Genomic DNA, 22,756 nt, shown 5'->3' on the forward strand with positions numbered 1-22,756 from the left:
AAAACAAAACAGGTAGCCCATCTGAATTAGGACATTTAGGCTATCCATCTAGTAGCCTACCAAAATCTTATTAACAGTAGAAGTTAAATTTTACTGTAGTCTTCAAATCTGGGTACTGTCTTACGTTTTAAAATCACAAAGGGAGTTTGGTCCCGTCAGGCTAACGTGACAGTCACGACTCGTGCAGCTTTAAGGTTTTCTGCTTCTTTTGTTTTTACTTGCGCTCTTTACAACACGCATTACATTACGTATTTCATGGCACACTCGTTTTATGCGTATTTGGCGCCACCTATTGTTGTGGGTGTATTATTGACATGTCAAAGTCTAGACCCTGAATATAAGACGACCGCGTTTTTTCAGATGTATTTCCAAGAAAAAAATATCGTCTTATATTCGGGACAATACGGTACTCATGTTACCTGGTTTCTCTGCAGGAGCTACCAGTAATCTGGATGCATAAAGGTTGACAAAATATTATTGTTGACAAGAGAACATCATTGTTTATATTCATATCATAAATAGGTGAAATCCTCCATAGGCTGCTCCTAGTGTCCCTTACAGTAGACTGTTCAATAGCTGGGTAAGACATATTATTGAGGGAGGTTTGCCTCAATAATCTCCTATTTTCCTGCTTATTAATAGTAAAGTAGTTGTTAAATTTAGGTATGGGGTAGGATTAAGGGATTTAGAATATTGTCATGCAGAATAAGACATTAATATGTGCTTTATAGGTACTAATAAACAGCCAGTATGCTAGTAATATGCATGCTAATAAGCAACTAGCTAATACTGAGAATTGGGCCTTTATAAGATTATATAAATTTATATAAAATCAATATACATTTGTGATCATGTTGCTTTCTAGAAAAACAGCATCTGATAATTCCTATACCAAATGTTATAAATACAGGGGCTTTTATTTCATTTCATTTAATTGCATTGCACTGCACTGCTTTTTAGTCCAGATCACTAGTAGATCCTGCGGAGTAACTAGATAACACTTGAGTGGTACATTTTATGACCATGTTCACAGTGAAACAGGCAATTCTCAGTTTACTCATTTTAAGTAATTATCGTGTTCAGTAATTATTGATTACCTACTAAGGAACCTCAGTCCTAAATAGGCTATTTTTTACTGTTTAGTCAATCCTGTTTCCATATGAGTAAATAGTAGTAGTGTTAATGTAGAACTACTTATTTGTCTTGCATGACATCCTGCATAGTATGGACATCCAATAGCACAATATCGAACTATTTCAATAGTGCAATAGCATAGTTACCATAGATATAATACTGTTTACAGCTGCCCCTGAAGCTGAAACCAAATCATGTAAATGTATTCTAATAAAATGATGAACATGTAATTGAGCATAATATGGACACTTTAATATATTAGCCACTGTGTAGTGAGAAAAGAGCTTGGATTGGTCAATTAAAAATCAGTTGCCACCGTGCATCACACAATCACATAATGGCACATGCCCCAGACTTTGCATGTTGTAAGGTAGGCACTTACCCAGTTTTGGCAAAGTTTGTCCAGTAGGTCATGACAACAGCACTGAGCATGACATCATTTTTGGAGAAGTTGCAGGGGAACAGGTCGGTCGGGCCAATCATGGGAATGCCAAAGACATAGGGCACCTCATCTCCGTGGGCCGCATCCGACCAAGCGGGCTTCATAAGGCTCTGGCAGTGGTGGTAGAAGGCGTAGAAGTACGTGGGCGACCCATACCGGGCGTGAAGATCTGCCGTCACCACCGAGGGCTCCACCCACTGATGATCAGTAAAAAGCGCCACCAGAGTCTTACGGCGTGTCTCAGGGTTGTCTCTATCTGCCCAGTCCGTGTACATGAACTTAATGGTTTCTCGTAGCGTATCCTTTCCCTCTGGGTAACCATAAAGACTGTCCACAAAGTCAGAGACCGAGAAGTCGAAATCATTGCCCGAGACACCATCTTCAGAGTCCACAACGTTCTCTACAAAACGCAGCCCCTCACCCTGGTTAACACCCAGCATAATGTCATAGTTGAGAAACTCGCCCTGCTCCATCAGGATCTCAGGGTCGTCGGGAATGACATCGCCGTCAATGACTGGGCCAAAGGCGACGTGGTATCTCGCTGGCTGGATGTCTTGTTCCACCAGCTCACGAGCGCTCTTCTTTCTCAGGCAATCTACCATGTCTAGTGTGTCCAGCACATTACAGCCCACTTTCTCTGCCAGCAGCCTTGTGTACTTAACCGGCTGGTAGTTGACGGCCCAGCTGGACAATGCTGAGCCACTCTGGATTATGGCACGATGAAACAGTCCTGCAGCAAGAGGAGAAAAAAACAATGCATTTTACACAATGCTTCACATCAGGAATAAATGAATATAAAGCAGGACTGGGAGTTTAATGTTTTCAGCATAGTTTGATTAAAGAGTTCTATTCAATTCTGTGCCTGATTTAGAGTAATGTAGTGTTATCATGAAAATATGAACATTAATGTCTTAATGTACCACATAATATGAAAAAAGCTGTAGATGGCCAAATGAACCACTTCCTTTTCTTTGCATTTTAAGTTAGCTTTCGCTAAGGAAGCTAATCGCTTAGTGTGTGTCCGAATATTACAACTTCCATACCATGTAGTGTGAGAAAACCGTACGGCAAAAGAGTAGTATGTCCGAATTCATAGTCTTTGAAAAACAGTAGGTGAAAAGTACCCAGATGATCTAGAGTACTACTTGTGGTGAGATTCTGGAGTGAACATTCAGTGGATACTTTACTATTCCATGAGGCCATGTAAGAGAAGCCGTGAATGGCAATGAAGCATCAAAACTGACGCTGGCAGGTCACATGAAAGTGACAATGTAGCAGCTGTAATGCGTCCGAATTTCATTCATACTACCCATATTCACACTATATAATTTTTTTTTTAATGGTCAAACATTAAGATTCCAAGCAAATGTAGTAGCTACTCAGTATGTGATTATACACGCAACATTAGTCTACAAGCTTAGTGCTAACAGCTTTGCTTGACAGCTTAGTACTAACTGATTACTTTGCTGAAACAGCTAAAACCAGCCTAAGCTGGTCTTACAGTAGGGAGGAGTGGGGTAAGTTGAGCCAGTGGGTAAGTTGACCCACCTCCTGTATCTTGGCAACTATACACTTTTACTGTCGTGTGAACCACCCGTAATTTCTGCCAGACTTTGAAAAAGAGAAACTCATGGGAGGAGTAGAAGGTACCAATTTGCTTTAAAAACTGTTTAGGCTTGTCAAAGTAAAATTTTAGCATAACAGATGTAATGGGTGTTACATCAAAATAAATGTATCCAGGTCTAAAATATTTATGATGCATACAGGTGATTTCGCAACATATAAAAACATTCAAATCATTTAGGTAAATATTAACCTGAATTGGTAAGCTAGAACATTCCAGCTATGGGGCAAAGTGAGCCAAATGCTGTGGGTTAAATTGAGCTAGCATTTTTAAAATACCCCACCATAAGGCACTGAAGTTAAGTTAAACATCTTAAGTATATATCTAAATCTATATATACGTATATATTTTACAGTTTTTTTATTTGCAAACTGATCACACTTGTAACATCGCTAGTCATTCTTTTAAAAACTGATCTCATGCTTTTATTACAATTATAACGTTTTCAATCAACATAATCATTGTTTCAAAACATAAGATTATTAGGCTATATTGAGAACATTTGATTTAATCACCAAAACACAATAGTATGATCTTCTTTCAATTTAGCACTTTTAACAATCAGTTAATTCAAGAGCAAACAATGAAAGATGCATGTTTCAAATTACCTGTGTTGCTGAAATAATTACACGCAATAATTGTTGTGTTAGAAAATAAACTTACATTACCTAACTTGCATAACTCACACAAAATCCATAATGTTTGTAAACGTATGTATCCATTGTGTTATCAAAAGGTGTGATGAAGATATGACATGGCCATAAGGTTTTGTGCTAGAACAGAGTTTACTGTCAGTGCAGTAAATGTCCTCACTGTGCCACATGACTGAATCTATACTCTGAACTTTTCAGATGAAAGGTGAGTTATAGTCAACACTTGACGGCTGCTCTGTCAATTCCTCGTCATCAGTTAGGAACCTAGGTGTGCTATTTGATAGCAATCTTTCCTTTGAAAGTCATGTTTCTAGCATTTGTAAAACCGCATTTTTCCATCTTAAAAATATATCTAAATTACGACCTTATCAATGTCAAATGCAGAAACGGTAATTCATGCATTCATGACCTCAAGGTTAGATTATTGTAATGCTTTATTGGGTGGTTGTTCTGCACGCTTAATAAACAAACTCCAGCTGGTCCAAAATGCAGCAGCTAGAGTTCTTACTAGAACCAGGAAGTATGACCATATTAGCCCGGTTCTGTCAACACTGCACTGGCTACCTATTAAACATCCTATAGATTTTAAAATCTTGCTAATTACTTATAAAACCCTGAATGGTTTAGCACCTCAGTATTTGAACGAGCTCTTGTTACATTATAGTCCTCCACGTCCGCCTGCGTTCTCAAAACTCTGGCCATTTGATAATACCTAGAATATCAAAATCAACTGCGGGCAGCAGATCCTTTTCCTATTTAGCGCCCAAACTCTGGAATAACCGACCTAACATTGTTCGGGAGGCAGACACACTCTGTCAGTTTCAACTAGATGAGCCCTAGAGGCAGATCCCCTGCGAAGACCTCGTCACCTAGATGGCCATCGGGACAAGACCACGAGAAGTCCTCTGCTCAATCTGACCTGTGTTGCAGCCTGAAATTAAACCACACACATCCTGGTTTTGTCTGGCCAGAAGAGAGCTGGCCAAAAGGTCTTCTCTCCATTTCTGTCACTGATGGAGTTTTGGTTCCTTGCCACTGTTGCCTTTGGCTTGCTTAGTTGGGGACGCTTAATTTCTGGCAATATTGTTGGCTTTATTCCAAAAACACTATTGGAAGAGTGTTTGGATGATGACATCTGGATGATGACATCACTGAATCATTGATGAACTGACTTTAACTGAAAAATTGACTGTTTGTCTTCTTGCATTATTGACAAACTATTTTCCTGTTTGACACTGTAAAGCTGCTTTGACACAATCTGTATTGTATAAAGCACAATATAAATAAAGGTGACTTGATTCTGGTAATGTGCAGTCTCTACCATTGTAATGCCTTTACATACAGTATCACATGGCATAATGTAATGTAAAATGCTGTATTTGATGCAATCTGTCTGCCTTCTTCTGATACATCTCTGATCAATCTCTGATCAGTTCCTCTCCCTTGTATCCTGCTGTATGTTCACAAATTGCAAAACACAGTTTTACAAATAAGGACGTCCTCAAAGGGAGGTTTTTGGTGATTTGTCAGGTTTTGCTCACTTCTGGGTACCAAATTGTCCCCAAAATATGTCTCCCACTAAGACAAGGATATCAGATATGGCCATCTTTGTGGGTACATTTTTGTCCCCATGACATAGGGTTTACCTGAACCATGCTGGTGTATCTTACCCACTGTCTCGGGTCAACTTACCCCTAACCTGGGGCAAAGTAAGCCACAGGAAAACTTTTAAGAAGCCATATTTTTAGAACCCTTTATACATAGATACATTCTGAAAATGTTAGATGATAGGAAACATCCTGATATTACTTTAGATACTTTCATTGTACTTCTGCCTCATTTTCCCTTATCTTGAGGACCACTTAAGTAAAAAATGGCCCATCTTACCCCACTCTCCCCTAACTGGTCTCCCAGTCTGACCAGCCGGAATGTGCCCTAAGTCTGTCTAAAAAGACTTAGGCTGGTTTTAGTTTTTTTTTTTTCCTTTTCAGCAGGGGATCTTGTTCTCCAACCACCACGTGTAGAAGTTACTACATGCAATCAGTATTTAATGTTAACATCTACTAATCAAACCATCTCCTTCTGTCTGAAAGCAAAGCAGGCTACTGCAGACAGGGTGTAGCAGGGTAACAGTTACCACTGCTACAAAAGAATAACTGGAAAGGCTGTTTTGATTAGCTAGAACAAGATACCCTGATTTACTTTTGATTAGGCATGACAAAAAGCTACCCCTTGCTAATCCCAAGGAGGACTGAATCTTTCACAACCATGAAACGATTAAACACACGTGGCTGCTGTGTATCAATGACCAACAGAGGTGACTTTTCACAACCAAATCAAACAGCATTAGTTTTTATTCTCTTCAGTGTCAGTGAAATCACTCACTATTCCATATATAGCACACTATGCATATTCACAATAAGGAATTAATGGATAAGTGAGCAAACTAGCTATGTATAGCACACCATGCAGGAATGAGTGAGGGATTTGAGCAAATGAGCAAATGTCTGTCCACCAATCAGATTTATTTTTGCTCTGTTGTATTCATGGTTAACATTTTATGGTGAAATAACATTAAAATGCAATAACAATGCATTTTGCTGAGCACACAATGCATAGGTCTTGAGAATGCATAAACTTGACACTGCACCTTAAAATGCAATGCTTATGGAGTAAGACACTTAACAAAAATTAAATAGCAAATGCTTTGAGTGTCTTGTTCATCATATTTATTTTCATATAAAAAGAACAGAACTGAAATTCTATCATGTTTATCAGCAACACAGCGCATGAGTGTGAATAATGCGATATCTGTCTTTGATCTCAAAGGTATCTGTTCTACTTCGAGAGCTTAGAACTGTCCGTCTTGACTGTGCTTATTTCACTCCTCCCTTCACTACATCCGCCTACACTCGCCGAAATTTCAGGCGAGGCTAGGCTCATCTCAATCGAGCCTATTGGTTTATTGTTTTTTTTTCATGTATTCTTTTGTTCTGCCTTCTGTTTGGTTCTTGCTCCACAGCTCATCTGTCATTGGTTGGATTGTGTCATGTGACCCCATTTGTTTGATATATATAGCCCTCATGTTTCATTGTCCATTGTCTAGCTTTGTTCGTCTAACCCGCTGTTGGTGAGTTGTGTTCATGTTTATTGTCCATTGTCTAGTTTTGTTCGTCTAACCCGCTGTTGGTGAGTTGTGTTCATGTTTTTGCCAAGCCAAGTCTTGTTCATTGTGTTTCTGCTCACTTTTGCACTTCATTAAAACTTCAGTGGACATTCATTACATGTGGAAATTGTGTGGAAATAAAAACAATATACCAAATTCCAAGGACACATTTTTCCATTTTTAATGATTTACATATCTGCCACAATAATGTCTTTGAATTATTTTCATTTATGGGCTTTTTCTAGCAAATACAGATATATGCATCTATGAATAGTTTGATAAATTAATCTGTATGCCATGTTAAATTAACTTTTAATTAACTTTAAATCGATATAATTGAATTGATTGTCAACCTTATTATAAAGTCACATTTAAAAAAGGTGAGAAGCCTTCTGTTATTATTTGAAGATGGTGTGAGCCTTTAATTAAAATACTAATTAAGACCAGCAAAACCCATTTAGGTCTAAATATTTTCTCAGGGTTTGTTTGCATTGATCTCAGATAATCACGGCTGCCAAAGCAACACAGAACGCCGAATATGATTAAAACTAATCATTGCACAAACATGGGCACAGATGGCCATGGGCCGAGGAATGCAACATAATTTCATCCACACCGCTGAAACGTTCACAGCTATAATCTACACCCACATTTGTGTCTAGATGTGTATCTGAAGGTGCTGAGATCCAGGACTTACATTTTAACATGCCCATGTCAGCACTCGAACCTTTCAACACATCCTTAGATCACCGATAAAAACATGCAAACGGAATCTAATTCTTCAACTACGCTCACACTCCTACTTCTTCTTTATCAACAACAAAGAAGCCTGGGCTCAGCAGTGCGTAGGTAGCGCGATGTACCACACATCCCAGCAGCGAGAACTGTTTTGGCCTCACTCCCACCTTAATGACCGCTCAATATTACTATTACCACCCCTCTGCAGTGTACACAGCTAGAGACTCAGAAATACCCAAGATAGCTAGCATATGCATACTGTTCAATGATTATGAATGCCTTGTAAATGTTTGAGAGATATAGCTGGGCTAGTGAGGCGCTGAGTCTAAAAAAGTAGTTTTTCTCCTTTGTGCTCGTACTAGATTTGTTTTTCTTGGAGACTTACTGATTCACCCTCCTTTGGGCACTTTCTTACCTGACTGCACAATTGATCCGCAGCGAGGGATTACCTTGTTGGCCCACTGCACACTAAGGAAATTTACCCACTACTTAAGTTTTCTCATTTCCCCAAAGATAACTTTCTGGAGCCCAAGCGATGAAGAGAATCCAAGGCAGTTCGAATATCCAGGACTCGCACCTTGCAGATGGGCAGGCTGTGATATTTCCAATCCAACTAACCTGCGTAACCTTTAATTTTTGCAATTGCTCTGCTGTTGAAGCGGTTGGGGAAATGTGCTGGTGGTGTGCTGTCAGATGCAGTGCTGGTGTACTGTTAACATCTGACACATGTGTATTTGTTTGCACGTCTGCGTTCGAGGCTAAGAATAGCAGAGCTCTTCGCTCTGCTGCAGGCCTCATGACAGGACTGTGGCCAGACTCCCAGGGTGAGGGAGCAGATGTCAAGGATATCGACTCTCTCTCCAAAGCATTCACAGAGTGTCTGTAGGATGAAAGATGGCCACCTGGGGCTCGGAAAGCTAAGACTCTATCTGTTGCCTTCCCCTCGTTCCAATGGCCCAGCTTTTCTGAGCTCTCAGTATGCAGTAAATTATTAGCCCAAATTATTTAGCATTTCCATCCATTTGGATTCCGCAGCTTTACCATAAACTAATTAACTTAATGTGATGTACATTTGTTAGTTATACCTAAATGAAAAGAATAAGTGATAGTACTAAGAAAACTTTGAGATTTAAATACATATATTTTAACAATGTTCAAACATTTTAACTGAATACATTTTTCACAATGAACCAATTCATACTGATTCATGTCTAATGAGCACATGATGCAATGATCTCCTTATTGCAATGTGGTTTCCGCAATCTTATGAATATTTTCATCATAACTAACACAATGAAAACATTATGTAAATAAGAGACTTGTTAATCAGTTTAAACTGTGCCATTGATTATAACGGGAATATCTGCGAAAATGCAGAAATCAAATCCCTGATAGACTTGCGCTGATTTTGAATTGAGCAATTATAACGAAAACGATCTTTGATTGCTTTCTGTATATAAAATAATTAGGGCTGTCATCGTTAACGCGGTAACGCATGCGATTAATTTTACAATCCTTAACGCGTTAAAATAATTTAAATCAATTAACGCAAAATTACTGTGCTTGTGTGAAGTACAGACGGAACTGATTGTCAACACATCCCACCGCTGTATGGCCAGATGAGACGCAAACTACGGTTTCTCGACTGGATAACCAGTCTGGATAACCAGTCTCGCTAGTAAATAGCTTTTGATAGATGAAGACTGCAATCAAGGTAAAGACGATTGCTGTGGCGTACAGGATTGGTTTAGTTTTTTTTTTTTGGCATCTCCATGTGGTCCTGTTTGGTTTCGCAACTTGGCTTCTCTAAAATGTAAAAAAGCTCTTTACTGTTGCACTGTACACATACTATAAAATTCAGATTTTTTTTTCTTTCATATGTGCTTATATGGGCTCCTTATATCATTTGGTTCTTTGGTGTCCTTTTGGAGTTTCTAAGTGTCCTTTATTGGAAAGACATCTAAATTTATCTTGAAAAAAGCTTGCAGAAAATATAACTTTTGAGAATCACCCTTCAATCTTTTGGTTTACTTTGCTGGATATAGCAAATGATGACAAAAACATTTGAAACAAGATAAATGGTCTATGCTTAATTCCATGAAGTGTGCGATTAATCGCGATTAATCACAGAAAAAGGATGTGATTAATCAGATTCAAAATTTCAATCGATTGACAGCCCTAAAAATAATCAAAATATATAGAACAGATGGTTTTCACACCACTAACAGGAACAGTGTGAGTCACTGGCAGTGTTGGGTGTAACACAGTACAAGTAATGTGAGTTATGTAATCAGATTACTTTTTTTCAAGTAACTACCAAAGTAACGCATTACTTTTTAATTCACAAGAAAAACAAACATCTGAGGTTACTTTTTCAAATTAGTAACACCATTTGTGACCCTGGAGCACAAAACCTCTCAAGTCGCTTGGGCATATTTTTAGCAATAGCCAAAAAAACAATGTATGGGTCAAAATTATCGATTTTTCTTTTATGCCAAAATCATTAGGATATTAAGTAAAGATCATGTTCCATGAAGATATTTGGTAAATTTCTTACCGTAAATATATCAAAACTTAATTTTTTATTATTGATATGCATTGCTAAGCACTTAATTTGTCCTATCCTAACAAACCATACATCAATGGAAAGCTTATTTATTCAGCTTTCATATGATGTATACATCTCAATTGTGGTCCAGGATCACATTTATTGACTGACAGCTCTCCTGTCCCAGTGTTGAGAGAAATCATGAGTAAGTGCAGAGGCGCTGTCTAAACATGATGCTTACTGTAGTTCTAGACTAAGGGCCCTATTTTAACGATCTAAGCGCATGGTCTAAAGCGCACGGCGCAATTGCGCTTAGGGCATGCCCGAACCCACTTTTGCTAGTTCAAGGACGGGAAAAATGGTCGGCACGCCCGGCACATGGTCTAAAAGGGTTGTCCCTATTCTCTTAATGAGTAATGGGTGTGTTTTGGGCATAATGTGCCATAAACCAATCAGAGTCTTATCTCCCATTCCCTTTAAGAGCGAGTTGTGCTTGCGCCATGGCGGATTCGCTATTTACCTGGCGGAATTTGCAAGCGGAAAAACTGAACGCTTCTCTAGTGAGGGAACGGATCTGCTCGTGCACATAATTCTGATACATGCAAAGACTATCCATTATGACATGTAGGCATTTTTATATTTATGTACACAATAATAATCTTTTACATTTTAATCCTTTAATTTTTAATTTTTTTAAACGTTTGTGTGCTGCTGCTCATCCCCGTGTGTTTCAAATGACCCTGTCTGTGTCAAAGTGTACGTGCGTTTAAATAACAAAAAAATAAAAATAAATACTGAACACACCTCATTTTCAGACCAGCATGCCCATGGACGCATTTGCTATTTAGACAATGTGGCACAGGACATGAAAATGACAACTGCGTCGGGCTGAAACTAGCAAAAGAAAACACTTGCGTCGCATGACACATTTCAGAATGCAAATACATGTGAAATCAAGTCCTTGTAGCTAAAAGCATCTGTATTCATATATGCTTAGAGTTTCAAACCTTAACAGTCATCACAGAAAAACCACAGCATCTCAATATGGCAGAAAGCTAGTTCATTCGATGACTAGCGTTCATGCACACCACACAGATCACACAATCATTGAACTCTATATTACCCCTCCTTTTGTGCACCCTCTGATCAGCCAGATGGTGAAAGTCTAAAAACAGCAAACAATATCTGACGTTTGATTGTACTGCTGACACGCTGCATTTGTTCCAGTGCAAAGAGTGAAACATGAGTAACACGTGCATGTATTTACTATTGTTATCAGTACAATCTGGGTCACAAATGCTGTCAGAGTGCTAATAAATATGCAGTACAATTCTACCCCAGTTCCTGATCCTAGATCAGCAGAAGGGTCACCATGGTGTCTCAGTGATTCATACACTGGACTCAAGAAATTATTTCAGGTGAAGGTCACCATGGTATTTTAGATTCATGTGCAGACAAAGAGTTTGTTCTTTTATAAAAAGCCAGCTGTGTTCTTGCTTATTTTAGCAAAAAAGCTAATCAAGCTAATTATTTTGTGCTTACATGTAAACATTTTTATTGTCACAGCTGTGGGATTTATGTCCTATTTCGACAAGAACACGATTTGGTGCAGATCGAAAACTCAACACATTAGCAAACTGATTACAGACGTAATTAGCTCTCCCCAGTGCCGACCTGAACCATTAGCACTGCGCATCAAATTTGTGAACCTGGTACAGGCGACAGATAAAGGCAATTCTATCTAACTACACTTAACATCAGAGCAGAGCACCTGAACTTCGATCAGTCAGGGAGAGGCTTCAGTGGCAGATTGAGGTCATGGTGAATTATGACAGGAGTTGGAGGTAATCACTCATTTGGCCTCGCTAAAACACGCTGCTTTGCTCTGCTTTCAACCTCAGCTGCCACCGTTCTCAAGACACCGGTGAAATGGCAGAACAGAACATGCTTATGCTGCTGCGAGCTAAGGATTATTCACTTCAGGTACAAACCTGTGACCAGTGACCTTGTGGAGTGATGAGCGGCTGCCCATTTCAGACATTTAAAAAAATTTTTTTTGCAGCAACGATAACAACCCACCCTCAAAAAATCATTACTGCACATCTTTTCTATGAGACAGGTCACTCAGAATTACATATATTTTCAGCATGGACTACATCCATCCATCCATTCATCCATCCATCCATCTATCTATTAGGGCTGCAGGATAAATCACACGCGATATTTAATGCGCATCTTGTCAGTAAAGCCGGTTCTGTAATCAGCGGTAAATCTCCATCACGTGCGTGTTTTCAGATGGAGCAGCATTTACTACACAGAGCCGTTGTTATCTATCTATCGTTACCTCCGTCTGTCTGTCTGTCCATCCATCCATCTATCTATGAAAGTGGCCTCGACTATTGCTCTTTCTCAGAACTGCCAATACTCTCATCAAGCCCCACTTTCATATCCATTGGCTGTTACACACACACACACACACACACACACACACCCGTCTGTACTCTGGGCTCATTCTCCTGAGCCGTCTCTCCAGCACAGCTAAAGATCCCTCCCAAGCATCAAATCCCTCTCGTCTTTCTATAGCTGCTATAAAGTGGGATCCCTCCACAGGACAGCCTCTGGTTATGCCCAGCATGTCATTACCACCCCCTTTTCTTCTTTTCTTGCCCCCCCACTCCAACCCTCTGATGGGTTTTACATAACAGACCGCAAGAACAGAGCATGCAAGAGCCAGTGCTACAAGTGACAATTCCTCTTTATTTCTGCTCATTTCTATGACTCAGAAATGTCAGTCTCCATAGCTACACCACATGCGACAACAACGCACGGAAGGTAGCAGCTGAGGTTTTGTGGAGTTCATTTTCCGAGGCAGCCAAGTGATGCCTATAATGCAACAAATTGCCTCCAGGGTCAGGCCGATTTCTGAAATACCATAATGTCCTTGTTTTCCTCACGATATCAAGAAGCTATAGATTAGGCAAGCTGGCTGGCTGCAAATCAATTCCATTGCAATCACAAGGGCCAAACAGCATTTAGTTTTTTTTAAAATTTGTTATTTGTTTTTTGTTTTTTTACATTGGCAGTGCTATAGAATATTACAATCTCATCGAGGTCTGGGCTGCAGTGCGTGTGTGAAATGAGCTGGGGGATTTTGTAGCGTCAGATGCTGCATGCCATCAGCAGACTGTATCCTAAACAATTGAACATGACATCAGATGCTTCAAACGGGTCACTAAACACTCGCTACTGCTGGATCAACTCACACAGAGACATTTGCTCATTGCGTAGTACCTGTTACATGTCAGTGAGAGAAGAGAGTGAAACCAATACTGACACAGACTTGCCCATGTGTTTTCCACCAAATTTAATTAGAGAAAACATCTGCAAACCCAGAGGAAAAATACCTTAGGCTAAACAGAAATAGACAACAAGAAACACTTGATAACATGCAAACTGTAAGACTGTTTCACAAACCTTGCATAAGTCAAACGTAAGAGAAAATGTAACGTAACTGCAACAGCGCGCTCACATTTTAAGAATTATAATTCGTTTTCTAAGTATTTGTAAATAGCCATAAATTATAAAATGTTAATAGTTTTTTTTATCAACAGTTGGCCATCGAGAATTATTAAAAAAAACTTGATCATCATAAAACATAATTTGCATAAGAAAGGGCATTACATTTACACCCAAATGTTAATTAATCTATATAAAAACAAACTGCAAAGTGTAGCTATGAACTGAACAGCTGTTAATCACCTGGATTCAGTGCAACGCTTGGCAAAAATAGACCGGGTGGCACTGTGCTGCTCACATACACACTGTGAACGCTGTAACCCCTAATATCCTGTACTGAGATTAACATAATGAATGTAGCTGAGATCATTTAGCCTTGGATAGTTTTGATGAGAAATATTTGAGGTCATATTGATTCTCTGAAAATATGAGCACAGTTTGAAACATTGTTGAGATCTTCTATGGCTTTTGTATGTAGATATCCATATAATTAAGACTTAAATGAATCTTTATATGTGATCTAATAATGATTTCTATTGTCTTTAAAACTGTACTGAGAAGCATTTAGGGTAAAATAATCTTTAATATAATTTCTATTAAAACTTGTATGTCGTATGTCAAATTACACATGTGTAATGATTCATTTGCAGTAACATCTTTTAAGGTGTTCAAAACCAAAAATACTTTTACTCCTTGATATATGAGGGGATATGGTGATATAAGACAACCAAAAGAATGAGATATAGGTTAAGGACATGCTAAAGGATGAGAATAGCTACATTAAAATATTGTTCAATCCCATATCAAATAATAAAGCAGAATTGATTATATTACTGAATGAAGCTGTGAAGAACAAATGGGTGTCTGAGAAGGAATTATAGTTATACTAGTTCCCCTTCGGGAACTCGAGCTGCGTCGGAAAACGCTAGGGGAACGCCTTCAGTGATACCAAGCTCTGAATCATATGTGTAATCAGTCCAATCGATGGGCGAGATGTCAGAGGCGGGTGACGTCATGACCAGGAAGCTTTAAAGGGGTCATATGATGCGATTAAAATTTTTCCTTTCTCTTTGGAGTGTTACAAGCTCTTGGTGCATAAAGAAGATCTGTAAAGTTGCAAACACTAAAGTCTCAGCTTTAAAAGCACGTGAGGTGCAGCCGGCGTTAGCTTTCTGTCATTCAGCAAAGCTCTCTGTGTGTGTCGGTCACGATCTATGTTCTGTGAGTCTTATTTATTGTTGTCTGTCCAAAGTTACACAAGCATTCAGCAAAAAAAAGTATAAAGCTCCAGCAAAAAAAAAAAGATGTCTAAAGCAAAGACAAACGAAGGCTCTCTTTGAAGAGGGAGCCTTCACCAGCGTTCCTCACGGTGCTGGCCCCGCTTCTGCCGAGGCGGAGCGGCAGCTGCACTCGTGGGGTTCGCAGCTGGATCTGGTGGAGGGAATGGAGACGGGCGAGTCCCTATCTTCTTCCTCACCCGCCTCTGACGTCTCGCCCATCGATTGGACTGATTACACATATGATTCAGAGCTTGGTATCGCTGAAGGCGTTCCCCTAGCGTTTTCCGACGCAGCGTCTCGCTCCCTCGGGGAACCATGGTTACATACGTAACCTGGGACGTTTTACCATATTAATTTCCTTGATGTATTAATCTTAAAGCAAAATAACATCCTATAAACTACACTCTTACAGAAGTCTATTGATAGAACGCAATGCTTTCAGTAGATAGTTATCATCCTCTTTTGTTAAAAACTTGATTACCGTTTAGTCAATTTGCATCAAATTTGTGAATTAGAGAAGAGTTTTGAAGAACAATCTCATATAATGTTTAATCAATTTAAAGCTCAAGGATACCCACACAACTGGCTTCAATCAGTGTATAATAAGGAAAAAGGATTAGATAATCAACAATTATTCAAGCAAACATTTAAGAGACAAAAAAACATTTTTTTGTTTAATGTGCGTTTACTTACAATACATTTTCTTGACAAATAAAATATATTATCAAGAAATACTGGAAGATTCTTTGTAGGGATTCTTCTTTACGAGAAACATCATATGGCAAAAAAATTTGATACAGTATGAGGTAGAGAAAAGAAGCATTTATAATGGGTTGTTATGCATGTAGAAATTGTAGTGAGAATTGTGAATAAGAACAACCTATTTTACAGATGGTCATGCATAATTTTTTTTTAATATTAAATCATTGATCACATGTTCTACAACACATGTGATCTATATGTTAAAATGTCCTTGTCCATTAAAATTGGAAAAACATAAGTGAACATAAATCAGCTATTAGAAAATGTGATGTTAATTCACAAATCACAAGACATAATGATTGTAAACATGATATAATATAGTTAACCTGCATAGGAAGTGAAAAAGTACCAAATACCAGAAGAGATGGAAAAAAACAACAACCAGAAGCCTGTTGGATGCATTGGTTGATGTTGGTTTTTCCTCTGGTTCTTTCCTTTAACCTCACTCTTTATAAATAATGACCTGATTTGTCACTGTAACCTTACTCTGCATAAACCATGTTGTATTGATAATATATTCTATTGTATTATTGAATGAATGCCATCTATTTTTATTTTTACACAAATTTGTGACTATGCTGTGTTTGACGATTCACCTGATTAATCTCATCAGTTCATTAGAAGAGACTGCAAGATCTGAACTGGGTTGTCTGGTAAAGGAGACCAATTTCACAGTGCCAGGAGGCCTCCAGGATGGGTCTGAAAAGCCCTGCTCTAGATGGTGATGATGGATTTGTTAATAACACTAGATGCTTGATATACATGCACTTAAGTTTTGTCTAATTGAGATCGTTAAACAATCAGTGATTAAATCATGTTGGTTGAACACCTGTGAAGAGAAACGGATAAACACATCTGGGAACCATTAGACTGCGTTTTAAAAGGACTCTGTGCAGTAGTGTGAGTAAATGATTCACTGAAGAAGGTGGAAGAAGCTAAAACGTCTGCTCTGTATGTGCTGTGCTGCAAGATGTCAAATTAAAAAATAAAAACAAAAAGACAAAGAGTGCGATAAAGAGAGACTGCAAGTACTCATTTTGGTGGAGTGCAGTGATTTCACTTTTTTGATTACAGTTTAGTAAATTTTAAATGTATGAACTTTATAGTTTTGAATAACATGCTAGTTATAATTATAACAAGTGTTTTAGTATGTTAATCTGAACATGAAAATAAGTGTACTTTGAGATTAATTCTTTAAGATAAAAAAAAAAAGATTTAATAAAACATTTCATTTGACATTATTGCAAAATGCACTTTTTAAAGATACACTTAATTGCATTAAGAAGCATGATAGTGTACTGTCTTAAGTACTTTTCTCCACAAGTGATGGTAACCAAGTTTGGGGCTGAATAACTTGGTTGTCAAGGAAACAACAGAACAAGACAAATTCGCGTATCCCAGTTGAGTGTATATCATATCGTTGCATTTTAAATACTGCAATCCAAGTTTATGGTACGGATTTAAGCTTGTTTCTATCAAAGGGGTCATATAATGCGATTTCAATTGTTCCTTTCTCTTTGGAGTGTTACAAGCTCTTGGTGCATAAAGAAGATGTGTAAAGTTGCAAAGACTAAAGTCTCAAATTCAAAGAGATATTCTTAATAGTTTAAGTATTTGCTATTGACTGTTTAAATGCGGAGTTTTACGCCGTGTAGAGTATTGCGTCGTGTGTGCGTGAGAGAGAGACAGGGTCACATGACAGTAGAGTCAGCTGTCTTAACCGTGGCTTGTGTACTGCAAACACATACCAGCTTCATTGACCTCTTTAAAGACCATAAAAAAAGTGTACTGACCATCTGCTCTTCCAAATGACAACTTTTTCCAACCACTATCACTAAGTAACAACTCAGGATCAGATTACATCATATTTGGTTGTACTACCTACTGAACATTTACATTTAAAGGGATAGTTCACCCAAAAATGAAAATTTGATGTTTATCTGCTTACCCCCAGGGCATCCAAGATGTGGGTGACTTTGTTTCTTCAGTGTCAATGGACCATTGACACTCCTAATTGAGATTGTAGATGGTAAATGGTCCATTTGAGAGATAGGTGGCGGTAATGCACTTATAAGTCTGCAATCCGCCGTAAAGCAAGAAGAAGAAGAATACGCGTCAGGCGCCGGCTGTCGAGAACACGCTCAGGACAGACAGTTCGGACATTGCGGTGAAAATCAGAGGTAAAAACCGATATAAATACTGTTCAGTTTCTTGCACAGACCGATCGTTTCGTGTCTTTACACATCAATGTATCGTCACGAGCCGCAGGGTTTAATTTGGTTTTGTTTGTGTATGTTTTTTTGACTCTCAAAGCTGTGATTCCCATTCACTTACATTATAACACTGATAGACTGCAACGGTTTGAGTTCAAAATCTTTGTTTGTGTTCTACTGAAGAAACAACGTCACCTACAACTTGGATGCCCTGGGGGTAAGCAGATAAACATAATTTCAATTTTGGGTGAACTATCCCTTTAAGGGATGCTTTACTCATGTGACTTAGACATGATATGCCTTCATTAAAAGACCTTAAGACACAAAAATTGGCACTTGTGCTTGACGCAGATGCGTCGCAAGAGTGAGCTGCTCGGCAAAAGCAATTTCAGCGTAGACCAGCAGCAATGACAAATGCATTACAATAAAACAGGCACATGAAACGTCACCAGTAGACCTGAAAATACAATATTATAATCTGCATGTGTGTGTAAATGAACACAGTGCTGCTCTTCACTCAATTTGATGAACGTGATTTGATAAGATATATCGCAGTTTATTTTGATTAATTGTGCAACCCCACTTGTTTCATTTAATGTAATATTTGATTTAATTATTAGCTTTTCATCAACTCATGAACCCCCTGCAGTTTCCTCACTAACCCTCAGGATTCACAAACTCTTGTTTGGCAAGGACTGCATTAGTGTTTGCCATTGATTTGGCCTTAGGCTTCGTGCATAATAATTACAAAACATGCAAACAGAATATATGACCACAACTGGCAGAGCAAAAGCACAAACAAAGTGTAAAATTGCACAAATGTACAGACTTCTTTGGTAATCTATGCATAAACAACAGTAGGACACATATTCCCCTACAGCGTGAACTGTGCATTTTCTTTTAGAATTCAAATAAGCTTTGGAGTTTAGGAGTGCAGTGCACTACCCACGATTCCTCTGTGGTTCATCTTAAAATAGACCTCGGTTTTAATTGCTTTCAGGGTAGTGCATGCAGGGGCCATTTGAAGTAACTGCACGTTTGCTTGTGCGTTCCAGCTGCAGCTGTGCGAGTCGGTGAGAGAGTTTCTGTGTGTACAGGCCCAGAGAGAGAGGGGGAAAAGTGGAGCAACAGCCCTGGGGAAAGGAAAGAGAGCGAGCTGTGTCCAGATAAGGAGTGATTCATGAAAACGAGAAAGGTCTGGCTAAGAATGACCCGATCGACAGGGTCTGGCTCACGGGATCGATGTGTATTGCCTGTTGCGGCTGATACCTCCCATTAATCACGGTGTGACACTGGCGGTCAATAGTGTGGCCTCCTTTGCCGCCCACCGAGACCTCTTCCCATTCATACGCAGCATTGTTTTAATCACCAGTCCTGTTAATCTCATTTCTGCCCCCTCACTCATTCTCCATCTGTTCATTTCTCACGGTACGCTCTGCTTCCTGTTCTGATGCATTTCTCTTTCACTCACCCTTTCCTCTCTCTTTGCTTTTGTACAGGCTTACATAAGGTGCTAATAGACTCGAGTGTGCAGCACTGCTCAGTGTTTCAGCGCAGTCCAGGCCCACATTTGTGCTGCAGTAATGACAGCAGGCTCCTGCACGGCCATAAGCCGAGACTCTGGAAACGATTGGGCTTACTAATTATTATTGGGTTATGACTGTTTATCTCAGTGACATATCTATGTGAGTTTCTCCTTCTAATCTCATTACATTAAAACACTTGTTAGTGGTGTGAATTTACATGACTTTTTTACAGATCAACACATGCACTCCGGTATTAGTGAGAACAAATGATCTTTGTTTACTTTTACTTATGGGAATTATTATTTTATTTTAATTTAATCCAGTAAATATATGACTAATTAACTAATTAATTAAAAATGTATATAAGGAAACATCAGTGAAAGGTTTTAAAAATATAATACATATTTTTAAATCTGAATATAATTTAGCTTTTTTATGCTAAACACAATTAAATATGCGACTGGTATAAAGAAGACTAATACAGTATATGCAAATATTTACAATGACATCACTGTTATATTTTTAATAACAAAACAAAAAGTCTAAATAGAGTTTGTGCATTAAACAGTTTGAACACTATTAACTGCAGAGTTAAAATTAATGGAGGAGAAAAAGAGAAAAAAATTGCATTTCCCGAAGGCAGCATTAAAATATTGTTAAATGTGTGTATTGAAGTTTAGGTTTTATAGGTTCTGTAAAAATGAAATGGTGCATCAGAACTGCTTACACATCATTATGACGTGTGGTTTTCTGTCAGCTGTAAATGAGAATTAAGTCATATCAAATCAAGTCACCTTTTTTTTAATATAGCACTTCATACAATAGACGGTTTCAAAGCAACTTCACAGTATTAAACAGGGAAGTAATGGAATCAGGGGTGCCAACTTCAAAATATAAGACATATTAAATTCTGCTGTAAAGCAAGCTCTAAAATGACGATAGTGTCACAACACTATCTTTCCTCTGTAAATGTGGCTGTAGATGGTTAATTAGATACAAGAAAAAAAAACTAATCACAAATCACACACCAATCAAAATTCACTATACAAATATTATAATGGAACCATCGTTATGAAATTGTCCACACATTATTTGAATAAAATTAGCCTGTACATTAAGTGGTTTGGCTGAATTCATCTCAGTGATTTGGAACAAACCCTTGTCAGAATGTTTGAGGAATATCAATGCGTTGCATAATATACATCTACACTAGACAGTCAACGAAGACTCCTTCCTATTTTGGAAGAATTGTACAAAGTCTCAGAGTAGATGTGCAATTCTTGCAGATCAGTCTCAAGGAGGAGGAACCGTCAGTGGGACTGTGGTGTAGTACGCAAAGCATGAATCATATTTTTAATGTAACTAGTGCAAGAGGGAATTGCAAGTAGCAAACAAATACAGCCATTCAGCTGTGAAGCAGGAAAGGATTGAATAGCTCAAAGCCTGTGCTGAAGCGTGACTAACAGACAGATGGGGCGACAGACTCACAGTTTAAACTATGGAGAGCTGAGGCGTATGGAGCAGTTAAATCTGCGACAGACAAATGAATGAAGACACATTTCACCTAGACCATTAAAAGATACTACAGGCCTCTTCCCACCTGGATGCTCTTTGGTTTCCAATGTGATCACCCTACATGAAAAATATTATATGCAAAGATAACACACACACACACACATCATCTGGTTCACTATCCTTGTGGGGACTCCCCATAGGCGTAGTGGTTTTTATACTGTACAAACTGTGTTTTTACAATCTCAAAAAAAAAACTCATTCTGTGATTTATAAGCTTCTGTACCCATGGGGACCTCAATTTAGGTCCCCACGGTGACACAAGACCCCATGAGTTGGTGTTTATTCAGGTTTAAGTCCCCACCAGTATAGAAAAACATGCGCGCACGCACGCACGCACACACACACACACACACACACACACACATATACATATATGGAAGAAAAAAACAAGGTATCTAGTCTATTGTGTTTCTGTACTTTGGAAACATTCCTACTGTAAAGAATGCGGATGACGATAAAAGGGAAGAAAGGTCAAATGTAAGCAAGGGTTTAGGTGGAGAAACAAGAGAAATGAGAGAATTAGTGGACTAATTCATGGGTTATTGTCAACATAATCTCACAGATCACAAGGTCTGACAAATTAACATAATTTTGAAAAAAAAAGTCCTCTAAACCTCTGTATTACACATTACATACATAGTTATAGTTGTATCATATGGTTAACTAAAACACATTGGTATTTATACCATCAAATGTGTCACCATATGTTGTGTGTGAACATAAAAACGACAATTAAAATCTACTGGAATAAAAGCATTTCTACCTGGTGAATTTTAGTATAACCAAATAATTGTACACATTGTTAGTAATGCTATAATCAGTAATGCTATGATCAGAATACACAACTAGTACTGAACAATTGTAAATGGAGAAAAATGCTGAACAGAATCTACTAGAGGAAAACTTGACCAAGCTAAAATACAAACAAACCTTGAGCCCTTAGGTGAAAATTGACTTATAAAAAATTGTTGGTGCAAGAATCTTTGACTAACATTATAAACTGACTTATATATGACTTAAAAAAAAGAAAAAAGTCAATCAGGCCCCTGACTGATAAATCGTGCCAAAAGTCAGTCTCCCTACTCTTTCAAACTAAACGAGGATTTAGAAATATAAACTTACAAATATATGGTTTCTATACACAAAACAATCAAATCAATTGTTTTACACTTCTCCATCCTTTTTAATTATGATTATGTCATTCGCAATGCTTGACTGTGTTCTTTTACCTCACTGAAGCTGTTAAGCGCACAGTCCGGTCCGGTCCGGTCAGATACTTTGATTCAAATAAAAAGTGATTCACCTCACAGCTGGTTGGTTTGGTTCATGGCTTGTAACCACTTTAACAAAGACTTAAAAAAAAAAAAAAACCTATGGGCATGATTGGGAAAAATACACTTTTGTATTAAATTCTATGAGTACAAAAATATATACTCTAATATATAGACATAGATAATTTGGCCCCTGAGTTAAGACTATTAGGTGTATACAAGATATATATAATAAAGCAAGCCAAAATCTTTTATTCAAAGCATGTTTATATATATACTGTATATATATATATATATATATATATATA

General features: G+C 38.2%; 1 protein-coding gene across 1 annotated transcript in view; it reads right to left on the reverse strand.

Annotated features, from left to right (window-relative positions):
* The window catches only part of LOC107733406 (neuroligin-3-like), an 87,295-nt gene that overhangs the window by 18,974 nt on the left and 45,565 nt on the right, over positions 1-22,756 (reverse strand). Inside the window, exon 3 of the mRNA XM_016545006.1 lies at positions 1,517-2,306. Within this exon, the coding sequence (XP_016400492.1) occupies positions 1,517-2,306 (790 nt within the window). The remainder of the gene's footprint in view (positions 1-1,516; positions 2,307-22,756) is intronic.

This window comes from Sinocyclocheilus rhinocerous, unplaced genomic scaffold, assembly GCF_001515625.1.
Source record: "Sinocyclocheilus rhinocerous isolate Xijiao unplaced genomic scaffold, SAMN03320098_v1.1 scaffold460, whole genome shotgun sequence".
Classification (NCBI taxonomy): Eukaryota; Metazoa; Chordata; class Actinopteri; order Cypriniformes; family Cyprinidae; genus Sinocyclocheilus; species Sinocyclocheilus rhinocerous.